Here is a 20,807-nt window from a genome sequence, read left to right on the forward strand (position 1 = left end):
AGAGGTGACTCACAATAAGCTCCAGAGCGACCAGACAGGTTCTACTTCATTTCACGCAACAGTAATATGGCGGCGGATCATCGATAAGATATCTCTAACATTGTCGTCCGATTTGTGCCTCACAGGTGGGAATACATTTACTGTACAAATTCTAAATCTCTGAGGAATATTTGCATTGCGACATAGAAATTCATATAAATATATATATATGTTATAGTTACACTTTTTTCATATCAGAATGCATGTGCTGCCATTGCTGCTAACTCACGGAGGATCAGAACAGTTTTCCACGCTTTCTGACAGGCTTTCTCGCACTGAATGCTTCTTCTGGTTTTCAGTTGCCACATGTTATGCTCAAAAGTTACGAAAAAGTTGTTCCGAAAGTCATTTATTCGGGTTGAAAAATACATATACGTGTCGAGGTGGGGTAGGAATGGGGTGGGGTAATTGGTTTGGTAGGTAATGCATTTGTTATATCAATTTGGTTGAACGTTGCCACACAAAATTAGGGTCTTTTACAAGAGAGCACGTCAGGATATCATGTTGTCATTGGAAGAGCCATGGCATTGTGCAATGAGACCGTATTTCCTTCAAATACGTTGGAGTTGAGTTAGGAGAACTTCAATGTATCTGATAGTACATGTCCCTCTATAATGTCACATCATCATTTCTAAATACACGAAAATAGAAATTCCCACCATAAAAGTTCTTCATTCATAAGCAAGCTGTGGTGTTTATCGGGCTCAAATGTGGCCTCCCATGTCAAATATGAATGTTCGTAATTCAATATAGTTCTACGTACTATAAGTTAACAAACAGGTTAGACTCCATTTGACGTCATTGTGTGTGACCTTACGCTAGTCTAGCCTTCGTCATTTACACTCATGCGTTTAATTTAGCGTCATATGTAGCTCCGTAAACGTAGCTCCGTTCTCGTTCGCCATGCGGGCCCCTCTCAGGGAGGTGTCCGCAAAAGTAGGTATTCAACATAACATCAAAAGTTTTGACGCAGAACTAGATAGTTGAATCTTGAAGTCTGTTGGGAACCCTTATGATTTAACGTAATTCGTAATATTCTCTGAGAATTTGAACGTAATTTGTAATCGGCGGCGAAAATGTTGCGTATATAATTCGTAATCACTACTCCCCCATGCAGGCCCTCAATCCCTAATTGTATGGATGCCTCACATAAGAATGCCATCAACCTGCTTTCTCGCCAGCTGATTGCGCCACTGAATGAGTCCGCAAATATTTCGATAACTTCAAAACGCAGCTGTAAACATTTCAAACCTGTCCCAGGATGGAATGACATCGTTAAAGATTTGCACTCTGCTGCCCGGAAGGCGTATATTCTCTGGCGGGAAACGGGTCGTCCTCGGTCTGGCCCCATATTTCTACTCATGTCTAAATCTAGGGCCAGATTTAAACATGCTCTTAGACAGTGCAGGTTACAAGAAGACAAGTCTAGAGCTGACGCTACTGCTAAAAGTTTGAATTCTGGAAATAACCGGGAATTCTGGAGTAAAATAAGAAGTTCCAAATTCTGCCATACGGTGTTACCCAATACCATTGATGGTTCTTCTGGTGCCGAGAATATTGCAAACCATTGGAAAGAACATTTTTAGACCCTTTTCAACTCGGTTGATAACCAGACTCACAAATCGGAGGTGTCTTCTACTCTGACTCATGCAATCCCTTTTGATTACGGTATGCAAATCTCCGCACCAGAACTTGCTGATATCATTAAGGATTTGCCCAATGGTAAGGCTTGTGGGAGGGCCTGCATGCCCTTTTTCGTAAGGCGTAATTCAGCCTTTTACGTGAGCTCAGCAAAGAACACCAGAGTACCCTGGGTGCGATAACCTCACGCTCGATCGATGACGTGTGACTACAACTGCGTATACATCTATGTATGACCCCGAGGTCTTACGATGGTCCCTCTATGATGCACGTACTTCTAGTATTTCTTTACCCAATGCACACACAAAAAAACAATCAGTTGCACCGTCCAAAATTACATTACATTGTCTACTTCACTGAAGGCGAAGCTGTCATTAAGCCGGCGTCACAATTCATGCGAGCGTCGGCCGACTTGGTAGATCGCCCGAAGCTCGCCGAATTTCAAAATCGCCCGAGCGTCGACCGTAGTTTCCAATGAAAATCTCGGGCGACGTCCGTCGAACACTAAAAACTAAAAATCCCCCATGAGATGGCACCATCTCTTGGACATGGACGAAGTCAGTATCGCCTAACCTGGTAAAAGGCCAATATTTGGATCAACTTTTATTTCTAAAAATCGCTCGAAGCCCGCGTAATCGACAGGACGTCGACCGAACTTCGGCCGAAAATGCACGTTTGAAGCTCGCCAACGCGTCGGCCGAGCTGAATTTCTTATTTGTGACGGGGGCTTTACCACGCCCATGTCAGAGGTGACTCACAGTAAGCTCCAGACCGACCAAACAGGTTCTACTTCATTTCATGCAGAAGTTATACCGTGGCGGATCATCACTAAGATATCTCTAGCATTGTCGTCCGATTTGTGCCTCACAGGTGGGAATACATTTACTGTACAAATTCTTGGTCTCTGAGGAATGTTTGCATTGCGACATAGAAATGCACACTTGGAAAGCGTAACTATAACAAACATATATACATATGTACATATATATATATATATATATATATATATGTATGTTATAGTTACGCTTTTTTCATATTAGAAGTCATGCTGTCATTGCTGCTAACTCTGTTTGAAAAAAAAAGGCCAGAACAGTTTTCCACGCTTTCTGACAGGCTTTCTCGCACTGAATGCTTCTTCTGTTTTCAGCTGCTACACGTCATGCTCAAAATGTTACGAAAAAGTTGTTCCGAAAGTTATTTATTCGGGTTGAAAAATACATATACGTGTCGAGGTGGGGTAGGAATGGGGTGGGGTAATTGGTTTGGTAGGTAATGCATTTGTTATATCAATTTGGTTGAACGTTGTCGCACAAAATTAAGGTCTTTTACAAGAGCGCACGTCAGGATACCATGTTGTCATTGGAAGAGCCATGGCATTGTGCAATGAGACCGTATTTCCTTCAAATACGTTGGAGTTTAGTTAGGAGAACTTCAATGTATCTGATAGCACATGTCTCTCTATAATGTCACATTATCATTTCTAAATACACGAAAATAGAAATTCCCACCATAAAAGTTCTTCATTCATAAGTAAGCTGTGGTGTTTATCGGGCTCAAATGTGGCCTCCCAGTCCCATGTCAGATATGAAAGTTCGTAGTTCAATATAGTGCTACGTATTATAAGTTGACAAACAGGTTAGACTCCGTTTGAAGTCATTGTGTGTGACCTCACGCTAGTCTAGCCTTCGTCATTATCACTCATGCGTTTAATGCAAAAGAACTAAATTAAGGTGCTTTTCAAGTCATCTTCAAGATGCCAAATATCACCAGTTTTGACCCAAGCTAAGAGTTCAGCCGCTAGGTGTATGGGTTTTGTCTCAGAATTTAGAGTAGGGCGTATAGAGAGGCTGACTGAATTTAGCGCCATATGTAGCTCCGTAGCTCCGTTCTCGTTCCCCATGCAGGCCCCTCTCAGGGAGGTGTCCGCAAAAGTAGGTATTCAACATAACATCAATAGTTCTGACGCAGAACTAGATAGTTGAATCTTGTGTTAAGTCTTGAAGTCTGTTGGGAAGCCTTATGATTTAACGTAATTCGTAATATTCTCTGGGAATTTGAACATAATTCGTAATCGGCGGCGAAAATGTTGCGTAATTCGTAATCACTACTCCCCCATGCAGGCCCTCTTGTGGATCTCATGGCATTAGAAACGAGCATTTGAAAAATGCTGGTCCTAGCCTCTCTATCCATTTGTCATTGTTGTTCACCTCCGCCATTGTTCATAACTTCATTCCTGATATCTTGTTAGACACTATCGTTGTTCCTGTTGTGAAAAACAAGTCTGGTGATATCTCCAGTACGATAATTACAGACCAATCGCGATCACTTCGGCCTTGTCTAAAGTCCTGGAGGCAGTCCTGCTAAACGTCTGAAGCCTTTTCTACTGACCTCTGATTCCCAATTTGGTTTTAAACATAAACATGGGATAGACATGTGTGTTTTTATCTTAAAACAAATTATTTGAGTACTACAGAGGGTTAGGTTCCCCTGTCTTTGTTTGTTTTATGGACGCCTCTAAGGCTTTTGATCGTGTCAACCATTGGTCATTGTTTAAAAGATTACTTGATAGAAATGTTCCTCTGTACATCGTCAGACTTCTATTCTTCTGGCACAAGAACCAGAGGATGTGTGTGAGATGGGGTTTAATTCTACCCCCCCCCCTCACTTCTCTGTCACAAACGGAGTGAGGCAGGGGAGCCTACTTTCCCCTCATGTGTTTAATGTGTGTATGGATAACCTGGGTATAAGGCTTAACAATGCCAAGGTTGGCTGTCATGTTGGAAGGGTCATTGCTAACCATCTTCTTTATGCAGACGACCTATGTCTCATATGTCCCAGTGTCAAATCTTTACAGCGTCTGGTAGGAATATGCGAAGACGTCGGTTTTGAGAACGATATATGGTTTATTGTTCTGTCAGATTGATTTCAATCAAACGTTATCGGAAAAATGGCGATTTTATGTTAACCAACGTTATTTCCCTTGTGCACGTTTCCCTTTGGCACTTAAGTATCCACCGCCACATGTAAGACTTTATGGTGTATGGACATACATTTAAACACTGCACTGAGTGATGACGATTGTGTACGTGCTCAGCTGAGAAGACTGTACAGCCGTACAAATTGTATTAGACGCAAATTTGTCCTCTGTTCTCCACCTGTCAAGAAAAATTTATTCATGACGTACTGCGGCCAATTGTTTGGCGCGCAACTATGGAGCTCTACTAGCGCCAGTGTTCTCTCTAAATGCCGTGTTGCGTATAACAATTGCTTCCGTATTATTATGAATCTGCCACGACGGTGCAGTGCTAGTGGAATGTTTGTACACTTCTTGACCGACTCTTTCGATTCTAGGCGAAGGAGGGTATGCCATTCGTTCTTAAATAGATTACACTTTTCAGAGAATCGTATGATCAGGAGCCTGTTAGTATCTGACGCCTACTACGAGGGTGATCCATTAAGTTTTGCCTTTTGCTTCATAACAAGCTCATTTTTTCATCAAATGAGTTGAAATTTGGCACCGATGTAAAGGCATATATCAGCTTTGGGCTGATATATCTCAGTTTGTTGTTAAAATTTTCATGCCAGACTGAGCTGATTTTAAACTGACCACACCCTAGTTAGTCCGTCGGAAGCAAAGAGCAGCACAAGGGAGGTTCAATTACCATGTAATTAAAGGAAAGCTACACAAAAAATTGAAAATCCTTCTATACTATGCTTAATATATTCCAAAGTCAAATTCTTACTTCAAGTTGTTTCACATAAGTCCGTCATAGATCTGGGATTTTCCACAGTTTGCAACTTATGCCGTGCTGACGCCTTCTCGCCTGATAATTGAATTATATGACGTCAGTGTTTCAAATTTTTCACCTGATGATTGAATTTTAGAACACTGACGTCATATAATACAATCATCAGGGGAAAAATTTGAAACTGCACATGTATCAAAAGCCATACTTCTATAAGCCACATGCTAATTTTCATCTCCATGCATGATCAAGTCAGTTTTTCTATTTTCGTTTCTAAAGTGGAGTGAGGTATGAGTTGAATTCAGAGCGGTCGTCAGGGTCCTGAATAACCATTATGTTGATTAATGGTTTCTGTAGACTACTTTTCCATAGCTTAAGAGGAACGAAACTTATCATGATTTGTGGTCTTTGAACACTCAATAACTGAGTGACATTTCGTTCCTCTTGATTGATGGAGAAGTAATCTACAAAACAAATCAACAAATTACGTATTCGGCTATGAATTCAACCGTCTCTTATATCACACCTCACTCCATTCTAGCAGCTGTAAAACAATGGCTATTAAGATTTCAGTAATGAAGTTTGGCATGTCATCTAAAGAGACATTCGTCAGCATACATGTGTAATTTCAGCTTCTTACAGTAATCGTAAGTGACTCAGAGAGGAACTGATCTTGCTTCCGACGGACTAACTAGGGCGTGGTCAGTTTAAAATCAGCTCAGTCTGGCATGAAAATTTGAACAACAAACTGAGATGTATCAGCCCAAAGCTGATATGTGCCTTTACATCGATGCCAAATTTCAACTCAATTGATGAAAAAATGAGCCTGTTACGAACTTGATTATGACGCAAAAGGCAAAACTTAATGGATCACCCTCGTACAGGAACTCATATTTCCGTAATGTTTACGGCCTATTGTGCATCTAGTTTTGTTTTAAACCTCTTTGAATTTGTATGTCATTTGGTGTTTGTGTTGAGCCTATAACTCTTTTGAATATGTATTATGTTCCTATGGGTTTGTTTTTATACCCGAAATAAAGAAATAAAGCATGTCCTATTTAATCACTGTTATGGGGGAAACGCACTCAGTGTTGTTGATTAGAAATCACCAACAATTACCGCAAACAATTGCATGGAAATCATGGCAACATGAACATGTGTCTTCCCTTTATTGGGGTGGATGGCTCGTCCTTTACCATGTCCGGACGTTCCATCATATGAGCGTCTATATTCTCTGTCTCGCAGGCATATATGTCGGGCATTGTACTACAGGGAGCCATTCTCATCCACAATGCCTCTTAATAGTAAGAAGGGGATGAAATAATTTATCTTGATATTTTTGTTTGTTTGTTAACACCTCTGTTAATGACGGTAGCAGAAATCTATTCATAAATAATCGAATCTGCCTTTTCTCTCTTTCTCTTTCCAAAACATGAGTAAACAAAATCAATTGATGGAAAGTCTCAAAGCACACAGAGACATGGTATTAGATAGCTAAACATCTTTCTTTTTTTGGTATGGCATAAACAGATTTCCCCTCACGGCACTTCATCGTGTGCTTGGCCATCTTTTCTATCTGCGCGGATGAAACGAACTAGAAATGTTAGCGGTAGCTATATAGCAACAATAGCCTAGTTAGTATTCATGGTGGTGTCTCCTTTCTCATATCGACACTTTTCGATCTCAGTAAGGCGGGAAAATCTAACTGCCACATTTTGCATCGACTGTGCTGCGAGATGGTAGACTGAACGTTACAGCCATACGTATCTAGTTTTCAGTCTCGTCGTTGCAGCTGACATTACGATTTGGAACTAGCTTTAAGTCAGGACTTTGGCGTTGGAACATCATATTTTGACACTCGGACTTTCCTACCCTTTGAGTCTGACCTGGGTTGATCCGAGAGAATTCGATCGGCTTGGAAATCCGTCAGTTTGGACACTCGATTCTTGCATCCTTCATTTTGTGCCCGGACTCTGACCCTGCTTCAATTCTGGACATTCCGTGGAAAAAGCCATCCCGGATTTTTCAGTGTTTGCTGGATCACGAACGTTGACGTTACGATATCCGGTGCCCTGCCTGTTTCCACGGTAAGTTTTGATCTACAGTATCATCACAAAGTTAATCATTAATAGCATTATACCAAGGAACTACTAAGGGACCTTAACAAAGGAGGTCAGAGATCAAACGTTTGAATTGTGACATAACGGAAGCCAACTTTATGGAAATGAACTGGTTAAACCAGATACTTCAAATTCCGAACAGTACACGTCTCTACCCAGAGTGACAATGGCAACGTTTACTTACTTAGACGTAGACTTAGAGGCTCCCGTGTCGTCCGACACATGAGGCAGTTAGGTTGAAACAGGCTGGGTCAGCAGACATTCTCCTGACATCCTCCCAGCTCATGTTAACTGCACCGCCCGGTGTCTTACCTTAAGTTGTCATCCAAGGTAGGAAAATCACAGTAAAACTTCTGATGGTGATAACTTGTTATAGATACCACAGTCCCAGAACGTAATCATGCTTGCGCGAGACTCCGTGATATCTGCCTTGCTAGTGCTAGTTTTGTAGTGGCAAAGTCACCTGTCAACAATAACTAGACACTTTTTAACCCGGAATTGACCAACATGGTATCGGGCATGTACAGGACTTGTTGTCTTGTATTTATATTAGAATTCATCATGGTTTTTGTTGGATGTTTTTCAAAGTTGCATCAGAATTTCGTCCGTTGCATTCAGTATATATTTTTTCGACACAAAATTTGGTGAGCGAGTAAGGCCTAATAGTAATACTATACCTTCTGTCGAAGTGCTTTGTTACATAACGTGGCCAACTTCGAGTAATTATGGGGCCATTAACCCAGGTGAGCTGTAAGCCGGTGACATTTTTCACGAGTTTACAACGTCAGCTGGCATTCGCATTTCGCACTATTCCAATATGCACTCAGTCTGCATCTGGTGTTGGGGCCGTCATAAAGCTCACACAACTTGTATATAACAGGGGCGTGCCTTTGTTTAAGGTCTTAAACAGGGGCACACATTTATTTAAGGCAATAAACGGTTGAAATGGGATAAACATTTACCAACAATTACCAAAATTTGCCGGGTAAATAGGTGCTATAGATCTATGTGGGTAAATGTTGTATATCAAATTTACTTGGTATTTACATACTGAAGGTACGTTTGTTAAATCGCACATTCGTGCAGTGTATTTTCCTTTTAGAGCATACCTGTAGATAGCTTATATTTGGTAAGGGCTGATGAAGCTGGTTTAGAAGCCTCAAAAAGACCGCATATTGACCTCGCGGAGGCGTGGCGCGTAGCATAGAGTTGGGCAGGAGGTTTTCTTGCCTGGGGATGCGTTTGTCCTTCCATCGAAATCGTTCGCATTCATTAGATAAGCTGTTGTCTCATCTCTTACGGTAGTCTAGGTAGTGAATTCTAGTGAATACTCCTGTCATTCAGAAGTCAGAATCAGGCTTGGCGGGAAACATACGGTACGTAAGCTATTCTTAAAGGCCTCCTATTATACAATCGGAATTCGAAGGATGAAAAAGTCAATGTTTTGGTCATTCCTTCACAAACTTAGTTGAATCTTCCTTATGCCCACATCGCTAAGCGATATTCAGAGTACAACTGCTACGTCGTTGTGCCGCACGGACGTGTTGAAAACCTCGGATTTGTTTGTAAACAATAAATCGTTTTAGAGCTATAGATCATGTTCTATAGATAAATAATTCAATGTCCCCAGTGTTATTTCAAAGACTTTCGTTACAATCTCATTCCACAATACACAGAGACGGCTATGCTAGCGCTTAAGGTCACCGGCAATGAGAACTGGTTGCGTGCCGCGGTGAACCTGCCTGGCTACCAGAATGCCTTTGTCAGTAACACATGAATGCACCTATCAATCCCCGCGGCATTCATGCGATTTCGTAGCTACAGCAACTAGCACAGGTAATAAATTGCTCATGACACATTTCGTGCTGTATGCTGGTACTGACCATTTGTTGCGTGCACGTCATTTTTGTCTATACTGACTCCGGAATCCCCGTTCCGTTGTGCAGAGGGAAGATGGAACAGAAAAGCGTGGAGGTATTGCGGTTAACTCCCCGTGAAACCGACGGTCTGAGGCCGGGAATCAATCTTGTCTGCAGGGAAGCTGACAGCTTTGTCATATACAAGGTGAGTACTGTAAATGCAGAAATGTTCGCGGTGGTTTAGTGTTCGCGGTTTTCGCCGTGAACTCTCTACCGCGAACTTAAAACCACCAGGAAAAGCCGTTCCATTGTGTGATTGTAGCGATACTATTGTTTCGAACGCGAACTCAAACCGACCGCGAACACTCCATTTTGTCTCTACCGCGAAATTAAATCCCCGCGAACAATACGTAGGAGATACGAGGGGCGTTAAACAATTGAAATTCTCGGTCTCAGCCAGCCACAAGGGATATTTCGTAGCCTCCACCAGGCCCTCTTAAGGGCGAATGAATCGTAGAATTTGGCAGAAAAAGGAATAATCAGCCAGTAGAGTCAGTTCACAGTGAAGATCACATTTCGCCCGTTTAGTGAAAGTGAAAGTGAAACCCTGGCGTAGTTAGTCTGGTAGAGACTAGATATTTCGGGGCAGAGCTATGAAGTATGAACCTTTTTTTATGGATATCCATGGAAAATTCAAATCATTGTGGTCATTACATTACCGACGCCCTTTTGAACCTGAACAGGGAATCTGTAAGTACGTGTTTTGTTACCTTTCTAAAGTCACTGATTCGGAATAATAGTCTGGTACATGTAACATGAGTAGGTAAGAAATGAAAAAAAGCGCAACATAGATCTGTGATCAGAGCGGTCGATATCCTTGTGTTACCCATGCCATAGAAGCTACGCACGACGTTGTACGGTAGAAGAAGCATGGAACATCGCAACTTTTCAGTGAAACAGTTGAATTCATACAGAGTGAATGTTAGCATGTTTAGCAAAGATCATCTATAGCGTAGCTACCGGTAAGCGTGTTAGCAGAGTAGGTTGTTCTGCGATGTTCATGATCACACGTTTGATCTTGCTCTTTCCAGACAGAAACATGAATATTTAAAGAGAATATTTAGGTCATTCACCAGGTGTTCTCCGCCCGAGCTGTCCTTTATCATTGCAACACGTTACAGTACGTAATAGCTCCACATTCTTTTTAAATGGCATAAATCAATATTAATCGCATCACTGAACAAAATAAATGAACGCGGGAACGGATACAGGAACAAAAATAATTTTCAATAAAAAATGGCAAGAAAAACGTAACAGGAAATTTCTGTCGTTGTTGATATTTGTCACAAATAAACATGCAGTTGACATATAATGATGACGATGAACATGCTTGTTTGAAAGTCTGTAAGTCCTGATAAGTTTCAGATCAGTCCAGGCAAAGTAAGTGTTGGCAAGGTTAGGGTTCTATATCATTGGCCCACATGTTCCACCAGACCCATCTGGTTGTCTGGTTGCTGGAAGACTAGAAGAGCTTAGCCACGTAGGGTAAAGAGGCTGGATCGACCTCATCTCAAAGTAGATATTTCGGTTCAGGGGCAAGACAATATCCTTGGACGGAACAGTGCCTAGGGTTAGCCCGGGGACACTTTCGGCCCACGGATACTGTCTTACTAACCGAAATAAAGATCTCCTTGGATAGAATCGACGCCATTCGACGGTCAGTGCAAAATGGTCCAGTTCCCGTCTACATGTGTTTATGTTCTTATTTGTAACTGTAACGTTTCACGTGTTCTGTGGTGCCGCTGATATAAACAAATTGCTTGCAAAACGGCACCACTGTGTATCATTTATACTTTGTTTCGTATTTTGCAAAATAAATGAATGCACGTACCAAGAGCGTGATAGAACGTAATGTCAACACTCGTTATTCTGATACAATGTTGATCAAACATTCAGCTGATACCGTATGCACATTCCTTTTTGGGTAACGTTATGTGCTTCTATCAACCACACTCGAGGTCAATTAGCGTCTGGGGCCTCTGATTATTCACCCTATTGAACCAAGTACATGTACTGCTATTCTTTCAACAAACAAGGGTTTGCTGGACATGAACATAACTAACCATCGGTAGCAAAATGTCTCTTTTGAGAACAGAGTGAAAATATGTTTCAGTCACTTGCCTGCAATAGTCTCAGAATCTCCGTGCATCATATTTCCCGGTGGAATTCTAATAGGACAGGCAAACATGGACTATCACGGAATCCGTCCATTAGCTTGTCATTGCTGCCTTCCTGTCTTCATGGAAAGGCTTTGGCAGTTAATCTCCAAGACCATATCATCATTCGTTTATGACGAAACCGTGAGAAAGGGTAACCTGTAGGGAAAGGTTCTATAATCTTCTGATCAGTACATTTGCACAATCCAGGATTCTTTGACCATTGCATGTGATCACGCCTTACAGGATCCAAAGAACCCAGATGACGACCCGTACAAGGCCTGCCGCAATATCTGTAAACATCAGGGCGGCAAGTTCGTACAAGATGTTGAAGACCCTGGCTGCAGGTTTGAGAATACTTTAAACTCATTACAAATTGCGTCATATGTGAAACAAGAGAGGCGAGTAAAATCAGACTACTGTCTCCCGGGGATCGAACCCAGGCCCGCCAGGCCACAGACCGCACGCCTTAACCACTACGCTAAAGGGTCTACAAGTTGAAAGTTGAAAGATCTAGAACAGTTGGACTGGTCAGTTGGAGGCGCTTGAACCACACTGTTACATATGTATGTATGATCTTACACGCTCCTGTGTACAGGTCTAGAGTTTGTTCTTGCGTGCAGCATCAGAACTTGAGTTATGTCAAGACTTCCATTGAAATGTAGGAACCCATAGATACGATTATCTGTGTACTTGTGTCAGGCCACCATTTGCATGTGCAGACTGTGAAAGCCAAACGTCAAACGAGTGAAGAGCCATGCTTTATACAAGACAAGAGCTGTCTCAGAACCGCGTGGTTCTTACTAACCATTACGGTCTTCCTTCTGCAGCGTTCTGCGATGCACCAAGCACGGCTGGAAACTGGACTGCTCCACCATGAAGTACGTCAACCCCCCAGACAGCTTCAGCCAGGAGAGGTTAGGTACGTCACTCAACTTAACACTAGTATCTCTCTCACTGGTTCAGGAAGTTCGGACACTAACAACGACAGATGCTTTTACCTTTGTATGTTATGTCCCCTCTCCACTGGATGCACGCCGGTGGGTGACCAAAAATGTATTTATGTGACCTTTAACTTTATGATTGGAATATGATCCATGACGTTTCGGCACAAAAGTTACAACATGTACTTCTTTATCAATGAAGTTCGTTTGAACTTTTAATGCGATTTTTTGTCGCTTAGCGATCGCCGCCTCAGTGGTCATGGTTTCCACCGCACACTAAGCGTGTGTACTCCTTTCCCTTTAGCTATATAATTCTTAATAAGCCAGAAATGCCGTTCTGACACTATTATACCATGTTGTTCTAGTTCCAGAGCTAGACGAAGACGGCTCACTGGCCCTGGTGGAGCTGATCCCGCCTGAGCCGTGGAAGGTCGACGCGAGAGCCCAGCAGGAGATCCAGCCCGGAGAAGTGCAGGTATCAGACTCCTTAAGTTGCTATAAAAATCTTACCCCGAAAATTACCACAGCTTCTCCAAGTGGGTCAGTTACTAGTCCTCATTCTTAGTGACTTGATGTCGTCTCATTTAATCATGATGTTTCTGACTAAAGGCAGAAGGGATGATGTTCTAGACCTATTCGTGTAGCCTGTAACATTGAAGTGCACGTGGCCTTCTGGCGATTTATGGTCTATCTGTTGGAAGCTATGTACACTAGTCACGCGATCCTTTCAGTGAGGTCTGTGCAGTTATTGGGGAGGAACGATGCTAGTGTTCGTCGATAACTCCATGTAAATGCTGCGATCTACCCCTTGGCAATGCAGTATTGTTGTTTGGAGCTTCTCATCTCTAGCCTGAGTGTCATCCTGTTTAGTTCCAGGCTCTGCCCTCACCGTGAGTTCTGTGAAGGCAGAGCCCGGAACTAAACAGGATGACACTCAGGCTATCTCACCTCTAGTATGTGAAAACAGTAGGTTTTTGCCTACTAGCTAACAGCATTGTCACCGAAAAAAGCATTACGCTTCGCTTTATTATCACAGATAAATACTGCTTTTCTTTAAGTTTTTGATGGTCCAAGTTCCACATAGTGTGGGTGCTCTGGCGGCAGAAGCTGTAATTTATGTTTATGTGAAAACGGAAGATTGTTGCCGAATCAAGATCATTTAAATGCTTATAAACATGCATTTTTCTTTAGCTGACGTTCTTTGCGCATGCGTGTATGGAGCTGAAGGTAGGAGACAAGACCATGTTCTTCGACCCATGGCTGACCGGGCCGGCCTTCGCCAGGGGTTGGTGGCTCATCCACGAACCGCCCGCTGATTGGCTGGACAAACTGTCACGTGCCGACCTCATTTACATCAGTCATGTGCACTCTGATCATCTCAGGTTTGCTACAAATGTTTTTATTTGTATTTGACGCCGACTTTTAATGCCACAGTCACATTTCCCGGCATAGTTACGGGATGGTTTATTTTTCTAATAGTAGTAACGTTAGTAGTACTAGTTCGTAGAATAATCTCACATGTATTCATTGTTACTTTTGTGTGTAGTCGTTGAAGTCCCTGCACGTTTGTTCTTCTGCTCTGAACCTCCACAGCTCTGTGATGCTCCTTTCACACTTGGGTGAACGTGTGGACAGTTCGCTAGGAGGGCCATACTGCCTGAAGTGGCTTGGTACTTCCTTTCCTTCTCTTTCTCTGGACTTTGTCCTTAATAATAAATCCCTCTGCATGTCAGACATCCTTTCATTTCCTACAAAGAATTTCCTGCTGTATGCTTATCTGGTTGGTTTTAACGAATGTGGAAATAAACTACTACAACGCCAACTCTCATGATCCCTGAGGTTTCCACACTTCAGATATCCAAGTCACAGTTCAACGCATCATGACACCGACTTTTTGCAGTGCGACGATTTTACAGATTAGCTTGTCTATATAACCTCCTTGCTTGAGTGTCACCCTATACGTTAGTTCTTGGTCTCCCATACTCTGGTTGGTGAATGGAACGTATGGGGCACTGGAGCTAACTGAAGTGACAGCCACTACATTTCCAAATGCAAGGGCCTGATTGGCCAATCTGATGCTCAGGCTACTTAGCTATATAGCTAAGTATGCCGTCGGAATTATGAGTTGACGTTACATGTTGTGCTCTTCCCAGCTACCCCACGCTGACGCTCCTGGCGGAAAAGAACCCGGACATCCCGATCTACGTGGGCGACACGGCCATGCCGGTCTTCTGTAAGCTGGAGCAGAGCGGCGTCAGGCTGAACCACATCAACGTCTGCAATTTCGGCGTGTGGCAGGAGGTGCGGTTTACTTGTTCACTTGAAAGTTCATCTGTATTGGTAGAAGTCATTCTGAATCAAAGTTGAACTGCAATTTCCCTAGTTGTCGACTGATCAGCTCCAGTCTTTGTCTAGGAATGAGCAAGAGGGAATGAGTGAATGTCACAGAAGCAGCGGGTTGCTCATTCCTTGACAAAGACTGATCAGTCAAAAATTTGGGTAAGTCCAATTTTGATATGATGTTGGCAATTGCAGTTCAACTTTGATTCAGAATGTTTTAATATTTACTTGTTGTTCGTATGGCCTATGTTACGATTACCCAACGTGTATTGTAGCAGCACCCACCAGATCCAAAATTCAGTATCCAAAGAGAAAGGTGTCAAAAGATGAGGACAGAAAAGAACGGGGTTGTGCGAAGTTTATCCTGTAACAAGAATTGTACAAAAAGTACATGATGACTGAATAGATTATTGATGTATTGATTAGTAAATCGGTTGATTGGTGGTCGATCAATTCATTGATTTACCTACTGATTAATGAATTGATTGATTGATTAGTTGAATGCTTGATCGATCAATCGATTAATTGATTGATTGATTCATTGATTCATTAATTGATTGATTAGTTGATTGATTGATTGATTGATTCTGTACCGCAGATCAACGAAGATCTTCGCTTCATGATCCTGATGGACGGCGTTCATCCTGACATGGACACCTGCATCTTGGTGGACTACAAGGGTAGGACTTCGGAATTTGTTTTATTCTTATCTTATCTTATTTTGCAACGCCCAACAGGTTAGCTGTCTCATTGCGTAACTGAAGGAATGGAAGTAAGGTAAGAAGGATGGAAGGAGTGAATGAAGGAACGATGGAATGAAGAAAACCAAGAATAGTCAAGGAAAGTTTTTCTGTGCTGTCAGGTCATCTGATCCTGAACACCGTGGACTGCACCCAGCCAAACGGCATGCGGCTGCCCAAGAACGTGGACATCATGATGAGTGACTTCGCGGGGGGTGCATCCGGGTTCCCCATGGCGTTCTCTGGAGGACGATACACAGGTAAGCACACCTGCCCGATGTCAATGGACTTTGACACGTATGTGTGACCAACACCATCCGGTAGAATGAAATGTGTGTGTTTGTGTGTGTGTGTGTGTGTGTGTGTGTGTGTGTGTGTGTGTGTTAACGGTTACGTTTCGTTGATGACGGAAATGTATCAAGGTAGTGCCTTAAAGTAACACGTCGTTCAATGTTAATGTTTTTGCAGATGAATGGAAAGCCAAGTTTATCGCCACGGAGCGGAAAAAGCTGCTGTACTATAAGACGCAAGTGGTTCGTGACGTCAACCCTAAAGTCTACTGTCCGTTCGCTGGTTACTTCGTGGAAGCTCATCCAGCGGACAAGTGAGTGGACTGATCCGCAGGACAGTCTGTCGTCTTATCCTAACTGCACACATGTAGTAGTCTTGTGTCCATCTTATTGTATCTCCGGTCCGCATTTCTGATCTTTTTCCTGTAGACTGGTTGATGTAATATCCTTCACACAGTAGACGAGCTTCAGTCGTATTTGTTGAACGCGAGAATTCTCTGGTCACCCAATTTTAAAATCGACAGAGAGCCGCGCGTATATTTCACCTGAAAATCTACACTATCATATCGAACGGCGGATCCCTGAAAATAGCGCGATGGTCGAGAAAAAACTGGGCGTATTACTGCCGAAAATGTCGTTTTGAAATTAGACTTGTCGGCAGATTAATGCCGTGTGACGTGTGAAGGTTAACGTTATTGTAGAGGAACGTACGACGTGCATGTGCAGAAAGTCCTCATAGCCTGTGCCCCGTCACACTTCCCGGCAAGCGAAATCCTCATGCACAATCTTTCATCTATATCAAAAAAGAATTCTTTATTTCTGTGGATTTTCGTTTATATTTAGCTTTCCCCTATGGTCAACGGATGATGATGATGATTATTATTCCTCTCCGTTCCAGGTACATCCGTGACACCAACACGAAGAACAGCGCTGAGCAGCTGAACGCTCTCATCAACAGGTACTCCGACCACATCGTCCCGTGGTCACCGAAACCCGGCTCCACTCTGGACCTGGCACTGGTTCTGGATGACACAGTGGACCGCAGGTATTTGCTTTTTTTATTTCATTTTGTTTTATCAATTCGAACAAGACAAAGGAGGAACAAAGAAATAAATTGCATGATGATAATGAAAACATTGGGATAAGTCTTCCCTCATGACCTCAATGAAAAGCGGCATGCAGGTCGATTTGAGCTTCTCACGAACAAACAAAGGTTCCAACAGACTAATCGTAATATAATTTGAAGATGGACGACAAAGAAAACATGAATGATAACAAGAATTCTAATTTCAAACAGTACAATAAGTAACTTGATGGCAGTGATCTTTCAAAAAGAATCGTCTCCCAAAGCCTGTTTTAGAGCCTATATAAACTATCCTAACTTGTCCCAGCCTTGCAATAGTAGATCCTCCTCCTGGGACTAAGATCTACAAAGACAGCTGGGATTTCGACTCGTACATAGACAAGATCAACGAGAGCATCGAGAGCGAAGTTTTCGCCTACCCCGACTGGATCCCGGTCTACTACAGGTGGGCAGGGTTCAGGAACTACAACCTGGTCCTGAGGGTGAGTACGGCAGCCATATTTGTCATCAATCTGAGAACACTGAATAGATAGTCTGATGCAAAGTGTAATTACCAACACACAAATTGGACTCATTCCTCGAAAAAAGACAGGTGTTGGACACGTACGGTGGAAAATTTCGTGTTGGAGACACAGTTCAACTTTACTTTAGAAGGATTTCTGCCAACACATATCATTAACTTTCAAGCTAATAGATAAATGGGTAACTTTATAAATCAATGTGCACTCGTGTGCATTCATGTGTGCATTCATGTGTGTGTGTGTACAAGTGTGTGTGTGTGTACAAGTGTGTGTGTGTACAAGTGTGTCTGTGTGTGTGTGTGTGTGTGTGTGTATGTGTGCGAGTGCGTGGGTCCGAGTGCGTGTGTCCGAATGTGCGTGTATCATATTAAAGTCATTGTTGTCCATTCGATGCCAGATGATAGAGACAGATGACGACTTCCAGCCTATCGAGGGCGGGTACGACTTCCTGGTGGATTTCTCAGACCTGAGCTTCCCTCAACAGCGACCGTCCAGGGAGCATGCGTACCTAGAGGTAACGTAACGCCCCCCCCCCCCGAGTTTTAGCCTGCTTTGCATGCTTACGGGTGCTGGTTTCTGATTGTCAGTCTACCCGTTTCACCCTCTAAAGAGGCTACAAGAAATTTTCCTAGTCTTTCTTCTCCGCCAATGTATGTTCTGTTGAACAGAGTTTCTTTTGACAAAAAGCTGTAAGGTTGTGAGAACGAATTGCATTTTAGTCTTACGCCAATGGTTTCTTAGATAGTAGTCATCCCTGTATACGATTTGAACAATCTTATGATCGAAATAGATTCCCCAAAGCACAAATCAGTTACGTGGTTTACGCTTTAAATTTGTTTTCACAGATAATCTTAGACCTCATTGTTGATCCCCTTAAAAAAACTAGTGGATCAACAAAGTAAAGTTGTTAACGTTGTTGGTTGAATCCTTTATATTCTCCATTCAGATCAAGAACCGAATAGGAGTCCACCGTCAAACGGTTTTGAAGGGACTGTTTTGGGACGACCTGTACATCGGCTTTAACAACAGGATATCACGGAACCCGGACACGTTTCACTTTAGGTAAGGACAGGTTCGATCAGTATGGACCTCCTAGCGACTGTCTGTTGTACTGCTGTAGAACCTCCAGTTTTGACTCTCCGTTAGCTCCGTCCGATTAGTTTGAAACAGCGTTATAGCTTTCTGAAACGTTTCTATCTGTACCAACAGGTTCTGGAACCACATGCAGATCCTTCTGCCAGAACAGCCGCCCGACTGGTCAAGTTTCCTGCACGAGCAGCGAATGATGCATGACGGCAAACCTGCGCGGGCAGTCTGGAAACCGTCAAAAAAGAGCGACTCCATTGCTGGAGTATGGTCCCTTTGTTTGTTTGTATATTTCATCATTTCAGTTTTCACTGACGATATCGATCAATACTCCTCTGACAATTCTGATAACTTCCCTGATAACTAAAAAAACTATTTTTGTCATATAGCTAACAATTATCATGATCTTCCCGTAGTGTACCGTCTGCTGAGGACGCTATTCCAGACCAAGATCATGCTCCTTCCCAGTCTCGTGGCATCTCTAGCGACCATCGTTTTCTTCGCCTTGTCAGTCAAGTAAAACAACATACCGACCGGCAAAGTCCCGGGGGCGTCGCCAAAACGGAACAAAATACCAGTACTTGTTAGTCGAATTGGAGGTGGCGAAGTCAAAATATTTGGCATGAAGACGGCCAATGTTTTGATGTCTGCGTAGCGTCTGTGTTCAAGTTTTATGTTGTGCACTGTTTATTCCACATTATATTTTCGGCGGAGCTGTGCCTTACCCTTATCAAAATGACTTCGGCTTCTATATCTGGAGATTTGCAGATTCATTTGAAAGTCACGATGAAATAGAGAATGTACTACTGAAACGTCTATAGATTCACTCAGATATGGAACGAGTTATTTTGTTATTATATTTTGCAATATTGTCTCGGTGATATGTATGTTACTTTTACGGTTGGCGGTACGTAGATACAAGGATACCATATGCTATGCTTGCTGCTATGTGCTACATTGTTGCTAGATTGTTATTTTGTTTATGGGTATGTTTGTTTCATTAGCCGCATATATATATATATATATATTGTCAGATGGTTATATTTGTATGGATGCTCATAGCTTTTTTTTCAGATTGTTGCAGTTTTCAACAACTGTTTGGTTCAGGTTAGTGCTGTGGATCGAAACCGGAGTTTAGGTTAAGGTTCGGACTCGAGTCCAGAGGTTTAGGTTCAGGTCCGGACTTGAAAGTCCGGACCTGAACAATAATTTTGGAATATTTTTTTCGTGTTACATGTAACATTGCAAATTGGCAGATATTTTACATGTAATTTGAAAACTATATATACGGAATTATATACAGTCAGTAATTAACACAAAGGTTCAGTTATAAACACAAAAACAGCAATGTTTTCATATTTTTCTAGTGCAAATTTCACGATATAAGGAAGGTTTAAGATGGTTTAAAACAAAAAGGAGTGTATAAGTGAAATATTTTTTTTTTCAAGTCCGGACTTGTTTCCAGACGTTTAGGTTTTTTTGGACTTGAACCTAAACGTTTTACAAGTCCGGAACCGGTCCGGCCGGACCGATCCGCACCACTAGTTCAGGTGGCAACTTCTTTTGTGTTTGTATAATCAAGAGATTTATATGATAAATTATAAGGTTTGTAGATATTATACAGCTTACATTTTCCTTTCGAAACAGGGATCAGGATAAGGGTTGCCTTGCTGCTTCCTCCTCTGCAGAATTGTATATGCAATAAAGTTGTTTCACAATATTGTGTTTCTGACTTAAGATTTGGTTTAGTAAGCTATGGGTATTTGTTCTGCCTGCTGTAAAGTGATATAGGGGATAGGACATTTTACACCGGAGAGCACCCCTACTCCTAGTTGACATGGAAGCTACGTTAAGTAAACGACATGGAACCTATTTCGCACAATCCCACCCATCTATCTTGTCCATCCACCCATTGACAGTCCGATGCGTATTAACTTCATTTAGAAGACTCCTTCATGCGAAAAGGGGGGTTTTGTTTACATAAACAATGGCTACCATTGACATTGTTCGTGGTTATACTCTGTAGTGATGCTAACAATTGTCAGTGGAGACGGATTTAACACTATATACACAGATGTCCCTGAAACACGTTTTTTTTTTGACGGGTTTCCCTTTCCTTGACATGGAAGTAAGATCCGCAACACATACCAGATATCTTCCGGCATACTTGGCAGTCTTTAT

At 42.3% G+C, this 20,807-nt stretch overlaps 1 protein-coding gene across 4 annotated transcripts; it reads left to right on the forward strand.

Annotated features, from left to right (window-relative positions):
- Positions 1-12: 12 nt before the first annotated feature.
- Positions 13-20,346, forward strand: LOC136436626 (cytidine monophosphate-N-acetylneuraminic acid hydroxylase-like). Of its 4 annotated transcripts, none has more exons than XM_066430772.1 (17): positions 13-125; positions 9,493-9,610; positions 11,868-11,968; positions 12,452-12,543; positions 12,931-13,040; positions 13,757-13,947; positions 14,719-14,866; positions 15,504-15,585; positions 15,768-15,905; positions 16,114-16,249; positions 16,834-16,980; positions 17,327-17,501; positions 17,938-18,054; positions 18,487-18,602; positions 18,750-18,891; positions 19,043-19,733; positions 20,177-20,346. In XM_066430772.1, the coding sequence occupies exons 2-16, from the start codon at positions 9,500-9,502 to the stop codon at positions 19,055-19,057; spliced, it is 1,821 nt and encodes a 606-aa protein (XP_066286869.1). In that variant the 5' UTR covers positions 13-125; positions 9,493-9,499; the 3' UTR covers positions 19,058-19,733; positions 20,177-20,346. The 4 variants fall into 4 exon arrangements, with proteins under 4 accessions (XP_066286869.1, XP_066286870.1, XP_066286873.1 ...); XM_066430773.1 differs by lacking the exon at positions 13-125 and adding an exon at positions 2,430-2,550; XM_066430776.1 differs by lacking the exon at positions 13-125 and adding an exon at positions 7,388-7,513.
- The last annotated feature ends 461 nt before the right edge of the window (positions 20,347-20,807 follow it).

Source organism: Branchiostoma lanceolatum, chromosome 6 (genome assembly GCF_035083965.1).
Source record: "Branchiostoma lanceolatum isolate klBraLanc5 chromosome 6, klBraLanc5.hap2, whole genome shotgun sequence".
Classification (NCBI taxonomy): domain Eukaryota; kingdom Metazoa; phylum Chordata; class Leptocardii; order Amphioxiformes; family Branchiostomatidae; genus Branchiostoma; species Branchiostoma lanceolatum.

Excerpts from the sequence above, each read along its gene's own strand:
- LOC136436626 (XM_066430772.1), top strand. The coding sequence starts at position 9,500 with ATGGAACAGAAAAGCGTGGAGGTATTGCGGTTAACTCCCCGTGAAACC. Across the intron at positions 11,969-12,451 it reads GTTGAAGACCCTGGCTGCAG|CGTTCTGCGATGCACCAAGC; the intron begins GTTTGAGAATAC and ends TTCCTTCTGCAG. Across the intron at positions 13,948-14,718 it reads GTGCACTCTGATCATCTCAG|CTACCCCACGCTGACGCTCC; the intron begins GTTTGCTACAAA and ends TGCTCTTCCCAG.